At 44.4% G+C, this 7,500-nt stretch overlaps 2 protein-coding genes across 3 annotated transcripts in view; one reads left to right on the forward strand and one right to left on the reverse strand.

Annotated features, from left to right (window-relative positions):
• LOC137043759 (apomucin-like) overlaps positions 1–52 on the reverse strand; it is a 6,632-nt gene extending 6,580 nt beyond the window's left edge. Inside the window, exon 1 of the mRNA XM_067420175.1 lies at positions 1–52. This exon is cut by the window's left edge and continues 125 nt beyond it. Within this exon, the coding sequence (XP_067276276.1) occupies positions 1–52 (52 nt within the window).
• The window catches only part of tspan4a (tetraspanin 4a), a 56,622-nt gene that overhangs the window by 5,129 nt on the left and 43,993 nt on the right, over positions 1–7,500 (forward strand). The window contains exon 2 of one of the 2 annotated variants that reach the window (XM_067419358.1): positions 1,227–1,306. In XM_067419358.1, the coding sequence (XP_067275459.1) occupies positions 1,244–1,306 (63 nt within the window). In that variant the 5' untranslated portion in view covers positions 1,227–1,243. Of the gene's footprint in view, positions 1–103; positions 1,307–7,500 lie in introns of those variants that run through there. The other variant, XM_067419357.1, reaches the window with a different exon arrangement.

Below are 7,500 nucleotides of genomic sequence, written 5' to 3' on the forward strand. Positions count from 1 at the left end.
GGATGATCTGTGCGACAGTTACCAGAGAAAGAGGAGGCGTGAGACTGTGCATTCAGCGCATGTGTGTGTGTGTGTGTGTGTGTGGGGGGGGGGGGTGCGTGTGAGTGTGTGTGTGAGGGGGGGGTGTGCGAGAGCGCAGGAGAGACACAGGAGATCTGTTCTGCAGTAGCTGTTCTAGCATCTGAAAGGACTATGGCTCGGTCTGCGTTATACCTGGAGTGAAGAAGGGCAGAGGACAGAAGAGATGGACTGAAGCGCTGCCAGATCTCTGAAGCACAAAGAGAGGGATAAAGACGCAGAGGCTGAGGTAGAAGGAGAGATAAGTGGCGTGGATAAAGGGAGGTCGATCAAAGCAGCAGCATGAGACACAGGTTGAAGAGATGAAGATTGAAACCTTGATTGGCCAAGCAGTGCAAGCCTCTGTGTATTAAAATGTTCATCTGTATTCAAGCTCTCTGGGAAACCTTCGGCTGGTTTGGAGGTCAAGATAATACGGCATATGTTGCACAGCCGTGAGAGGGACTTGTGGTTTGTCCATTAGCCGAGGGTTGGCCGTTCGTTCGCAGGTCCTGTGGAAACGAGTCTGGTCCAGCTAAAGCGTCCCCGTTAGAGCTCCTAACTCATTGATTAACGGTCCAGTGAGGATTAATTGCATGGCAGGAAATTACTTAAATGCGTTTGGAAGATATTGAATCGGCAGTTAGAAGTGATTAAACACTGATTAGGACTGTGGGCGGACCTTTCGTCTGACTTTATTCCTCGAATGCCTGCACTTCACTGGCTTGTGGACCAAAGGCTTGTCAAGTTCCTGTTGTAAAAAATGCAAACTCATTTTCATCAAAAAAACAAATAATGTCCATGTTTTAAGGACAACGGGCTTGTGCTTTCTAACTTGCTAGTTTATCACGTTTCCTAGTTTGTGTCTTGTGTTGTAAAAGTGGGGATCATTTGGCCCCTCGGGGTCCGGGCTCCGGCGCCGGCTCCGGCCGACCCAAAGATGCGTCGCTCGAGCACAGACGAGACCCCGTACCGCCGCAGTCCCTCTTTAGACTCCAAGCCCAGCTCGCCTCTGCGATACAGCGGAGAATACGAGTTCCACAGCTCGCCCTTCGTCTTCGGCATTCGCACCACACCGGGGCCAAAGAACGCTAAAGCCAGCTACACCACTGCTCAGGGCCGGAAGTATGTGGTGTTTTACCTGGACCTGTCCTTCATCTTCCTCCTAGAGCTGCGGCGCTGCAGGATGGCCGAGGGATGCCTGAGGGCCCTGAGATACGGCATGGTCTTCTTCAACCTGCTCTTCTGGGTGAGTCCTGATCTGCTCTTATTCTCTTCAAATGAGGGAGAGTGTTAAAAGACAGTCTCTTTAAAAGACAGTATTTACTCATGTTGTACCACACCTGCATGACTTCCTTTCTTCCATGAAACACAGCAGACGTTCAGCTGAATGTTTGAGCTGCTCTGTCAAGCTCCAGAAATGACCAAAACACCATGAACACTATTGAGACACTATTGTTCCAGTGGTTGATTATTCAGACCGTGTTTGGGCCATTGTCAGACACAGAAGGGGAGACGCGGAGCTTGCTTGTATTCGAGAGATGGTGGACTGTGCTTCTACATTAACAGAAGCTGGTGTTCAGATGTAAATGAGCTGAAGAAGAAGTGCTCTCCTGAGGGGCTGTAGCTTTATCTGATGCCATACACCGATCGCTCAAACACACATTTAGACTGAACAGTCCATATGGATCAGACCCACAGTCACTATACCCAGTCTACAATTTGATGCAAAATCAGAGCCGATACCCAATACAAATATTGGATCAGACCATCCCTAATTTTTACAAAAATGATGTGGTCCGCCAAATATTTTATTTTATGAATGCCTGACCATACACTATATCAAAAGAACAGAGCCTGTGCTGTTACACAAAATCCTTCACAAAATCCTGAATGTGGGTAAGTTGAAAAAAAGCAACATTTTGAACAAAAAGCTGATAAAATGGTGTTTTAGTCAAAGTCATGTTCCGGATGTGATTAAGAGCGATGATCAGACAGATGATCGTGTCCATCCACAGCTCAAAGCTTGTGGTGTTTCCTCTACATGGGTTCATTCTTTCACTCAGTAACGGCCAGCAGTTTAGAGTTATACGCCGTTTAATGTTTGATGATCATTAACGTCAGCAATGCTACTATTGCTCGTTTCTGCTTCTTTTTCTCCTGTGTTTTAATCAAGAGATTCAGCACAGAATACCAGATCCTGAATACCAGAATAACAGAAACTGTGTGTGTGTGTGTGTGTGTGTGTGTGTGTGTGTGTGTGTGTGTGTGTGTGTGTGTGTGTGTGTGTGTGTGTGTGTGTGTGTGTGTGCGTGTGTGTGTGTGTGTGTGTGTGTGTGTGCGTGTGTGTGTGTGTGTTTGTGTGTGTGTGTGTGTGTGTGTGTGTGTGTGTGTGTGTGTGTGTGTGTGTGTGTGTGTGTGTGTGTGTGTGATGGGTAGGTTTAGGGGCAGGGGCAGTGTAGGGGGATAGAATGGCAAGAAACGTCAAATTTATTTGTATAGCCCATTTCATACACAATGGCAATTCAAGGTGCTTTACATATAAATATTAAAATAGTGATAACATGCATAAGAAATAAGAGTACAATTTGTAAGAATTAAAATAAAAAACAAGGACAATTAAAATAGTTGTAAAGAGAAATTAAAAAAACATAAAAGTAAAATGGTGAGAAATAGATCCTTATCTGCCTGATTCTAAATTCGGGTAGCCCTATCTGAGACGGAAGAGATGGAGCAGGTCGGTTGAAGACAGGCTCCTGTAGGGGTCGTGACCTTTAAAAGGCCTTCCCTTTTGTTCTTGAGTCCATTAACAAGCAGAATCCGTGCGATCAGTGGGACGTACAGTGGCTCAGAGCTCATTCAGTAAATGCTCAGCTGAACAGATGTGTTCTGAGTCTGGGTTTGAATGTGGCCACTGTTGGAGCACATCTGATCTGTTCAGGAAGCTGGTTCAGCTGCGGCTGGCATAATAGCTAAAGGCAGACTCTCCTTGCTTTGAGTGAACTCTTGGTATTTCTAACTGACTTGATCCTGCTGATCTGAGTGATCTGTTGGGTTTGTATTTAATCAGCATATCTGCGATGTATTGAGGTATTAGCTCATTGAGAGATTTATAAACAAGTAGTAGAACTTTAAAATCGATCCTAGATGTAACTGGAAGCCAGTGTAAAGACCTGAGGACTGGTGTGATATGGTCATATGTTCTGCTTCTGCTCAGCGTTCTGTATGAGCTGCAGCTGTCTAATGGTCTTTATGGGAAGGCTGGTGAGAAGGCCATTACAATAGTCCACCCTACTGGTGATGAAAGCATGAACCAGTTTCTCTAAGTCTAGCTCTAACGCAACGTGTTTGATTGTGTGTGAGTGTTTGAACGTGTGTGTGAGTGTTTGAACGTGTGTGTGTGTTTGTGTGTGTACTTCAGCTGTGATGGTGTTGCTGTCGCTGTTATTTCCTCACTTGTGTCACACAGTGCAGATGAACACATATTTCAGTGCTAACCCTTCCTGTGTAAGAGATGACAGTTCAGTAATAACACACGTCAGGTGAGCTGCTGTGCTTTCTGTGCTCAGTGCCTGCCAGGCGTCTCTGTTTCTTTGATAATAAGCCTCATATGTGTTGGACAACCTGAATTCTTATTCTGCTCGGTCCGGATCACAGCTCACTCAAAGGGGTCATATGGCATATTTTTAAAAGATTATTCTTAATTTGACACATATGTAAAGCATTTAATAAACATTACAAATCTGCCTTTAAATTGAAAATACTGATAGTTTTCTTTTACATCATTGATCATAAAGCTGCCAGTCCACAGCCAGCCTTTATGCCATCGGGTTTGTCATTCTGTCAGATATAGACTGAGGTTTTCGGTGTGGTATTAAGATTTTGGTAATCCAGTCACTAAATATGGATGGAAACAGGGTCTTGTTACGGGATCACTAAATCTACATATGGAGGAGGTCAGAAATACATGTGACCATCACATCTGTAGTGGAAATGCCATCTGGATTAGAGAGAAACTGTGTGTGTGTGTGTGTGTGTGTGTGTGTGTGTGTGTGTGTGTGTGTGTGTGTGTGCGCATATGTGTGTGTGTGTGTGTGTGTGTGTGTGTGTGTGTGTGTGTGTGTGTGTGTGTGCGTGTGTGTGCGTGTGTGTGTGTGTGTGTGCGTGTGTGTGCGTGTGTGTGTGTGTGTGTGTGTGTGTGCGCGCGCGTGCGTGTGTGCGTGCGTGTGCGCATATGTGTGTGTGTGTGTGTGCGTGTGTGTGTACGCGCATGTGTGTGTGTGTGTGTGTGCGTGCGCGTGCGACATGTGCGTGCGTGTGTGTGTGTGTGTGTGTGTGTGTGTGTGTGCGCATGTGTGTGTGTGTGTGTGTGCGCATGTGTGTGTGTGTGTGTGCGCATGTGTGTGTGTGTGTGTGTGTGTGTGTGTGTGTGTGTGTGTGTGTGTGTGTGTGCTGCTGAAGCTGTCTAAAGAAACGAAAGGATTTGGGATGCTCTGTGATTCTCTCCGCTTTGGGAAAGCTGTTTAGATGAATGGTCCTCCTCTGGACGACACTGAGCAGAAATCTCTGGAAACATGGCAAGAAAATCGACTCAAAGCCCAGCTAAGCGGACTTCAAACCCTGCGTTCCCTTCTGACAAATAAGTGTGCTTAATTGTATTAAATGCATACTTGTAGAGTACTTTAAATCTTTAAAAGTATATTTTTAACCTGCAGATAATATAATAATAAATAAATGCACCCAGAGAGAGCACACTTTCATGACATTCAGCCAAATCTGTAAATCCTGTCAGTAATCCCTCATGCCATCTCAAACCCGTCAGCCCTTCGCTCATCTTCAGACACAGATGAAGATATTCCTGATGATCCCAGAGCTCTCTGAACCCTCCATAAACAGCAATGAACTCTTTCAAAGGCCCGAAAGGAAGTAAAGACATGTGTTAAAATAGTCCATGAGCCTCCAGTGGTTCAGCCTTAATATCATGAAGAGATGAGAATACTTTACAGCGCACACACACACACAAATGACCACTTTATTCATCAATCTCTTCTCATCTATGTCCATCCGCTGTAAATACAGTGCATGTTTTGTTGTGTTCATCTCATTTCCGGCCAAGATGCCACCGATGAGAAACTATTCATAGATGCCACATATGTCACTACCAGATAGAACGCGCCATATTTACAACCGATCTCGCCCAGTATGGCGAGAGAGAGAGAGAGAGAGAGAGAGAGAGAGAGAGACCTGGAGAAAATTTCTCTTTTAGGCTCCGATCCTTGTTTGTTAACCCCGGTTTTCTTTTGTCCATTATCTGCCCCAGACTTGATATATATCGTGTAATAACCCCTCCCCACACAGTGGGGATCGCCTGAAGGCTTTCAGGAGTACCGATGCATATCAATATGCTGTGGCTGAATATGTGAAAGTCATGTGAAAGTCATGGGAAATGTAGGTATTACAAAAAACAAAACAAAACAAAAAAGTATGAATTTGGTGGTAGTTTGTTCTGACTAGGTAGCGAGTTGTTAGCTAGCTGACGTAAGTAGCCACGGCTCACGGCTAGCTGTCGTGGATAATGTTCTTTAATGTCAGATATGTTTATACTAACTGAAAGAACATGAAGGGAAGCAATCATCGCGATCTCCGGGAGTCTCTCGCATATTTATATCAGCTCCATGATGCCCGCAAATTAGTTAAATTAGTGAGCTTTTATCTCTACTCCCGAACCCAACTAATCGGAACCGAATCTCCCGGACTTTTCCTGACCCAACTTTGACTAAATGAAACAACAAACATCAGAATCTCAATCAAACACTTGAGCTCATAAACGTGGCACAGTATAAAACCTCCAATGAGAACATACCAAAAGTATACAATTCATTCAGAAACATACAACATCGTTCCTTTATGATAGTACAGGAAGTATGAAATAATAATATTTATTATTTAATATTATTTAACTTAAAATACTAAAATAAGAGTCCGGGGTTCCCTTTCGGCTGTTGTTTCAGCCACTGCACAACATACTGCAGGCATTACTGAGACCGGTGGTGGTAAAGATGGCGGCGCAAAGCTACAGTGATGTCATGTGACCCGAACGAATAAAGCTACGGTGATGTCATGTGACCCGAACGAATAAAGCTACGGTGATGTCATGTGACCTGAACGAATAAAGCTACAGTGATGTCATGTGACCCGAACGAATAAAGCTACGGTGATGTCATGTGACCCGAACGAATAAAGCTACGGTGATGTCATGTGACCTGAACGAATAAAGCTACGGTGATGTCATGTGACCTGAACGAATAAAGCTACAGTGATGTCATGTGACCCGAACGAATAAAGCTACAGTGATGTCATGTGACCTGAACGAATAAAGCTACGGTGATGTCATGTGACCTGAACGAATAAAGCTACGGTGATGTCATGTGACCCGAACGAATAAAGCTACAGTGATGTCATGTGACCTGAACGAATAAAGCTACGGTGATGTCATGTGACCGAACGAATAAAGCTACAGTGATGTCATGTGACCTGAACGAATAAAGCTACAGTGATGTCATGTGACCCGAACGAATAAAGCTACGGTGATGTCATGTGACCCGAACGAATAAAGCTACGGTGATGTCATGTGACCGAACGAATAAAGCTACGGTGATGTCATGTGACCGAACGAATAAAGCTACGGTGATGTCATGTGACCCGAACGAATAAAGCTACGGTGATGTCATGTGACCGAACGAATAAAGCTACAGTGATGTCATGTGACCTGAACGAATAAAGCTACAGTGATGTCATGTGACCCGAACGAATAAAGCTACAGTGATGTCATGTGACCCGAACGAATAAAGCTACAGTGATGTCATGTGACCTGAACGAATAAAGCTACAGTGATGTCATGTGACCCGAACGAATAAAGCTACGGTGATGTCATGTGACTGAACGAATAAAGCTACGGTGATATCATGTGACCGAACGAATAAAGCTACGGTGATGTCATGTGACCTGAACGAATAAAGCTACAGTGATGTCATGTGACCTGAACGAATAAAGCTACAGTGATGTCATGTGACCCGAACGAATAAAGCTACGGTGATGTCATGTGACCTGAACGAATAAAGCTACGGTGATATCATGTGACTGAACGAATAAAGCTACAGTGATATCATGTGACCGAACGAATAAAGCTACGGTGATATCATGTGACCGAACGAATAAAGCTACGGTGATGTCATGTGACCTGAACGAATAAAGCTACGGTGATGTCATGTGACCGAACGAATAAAGCTACGGTGATGTCATGTGACCGAACGAATAAAGCTACGGTGATATCATGTGACCGAACGAATAAAGCTACGGTGATGTCATGTGACCTGAACGAATAAAGCTACGGTGATGTCATGTGACCTGAACGAATAAAGCTACGGTGATGTCATGTGACCG

This window comes from Pseudorasbora parva, chromosome 16, assembly GCF_024679245.1.
Source record: "Pseudorasbora parva isolate DD20220531a chromosome 16, ASM2467924v1, whole genome shotgun sequence".
Taxonomy (NCBI): domain Eukaryota; kingdom Metazoa; phylum Chordata; class Actinopteri; order Cypriniformes; family Gobionidae; genus Pseudorasbora; species Pseudorasbora parva.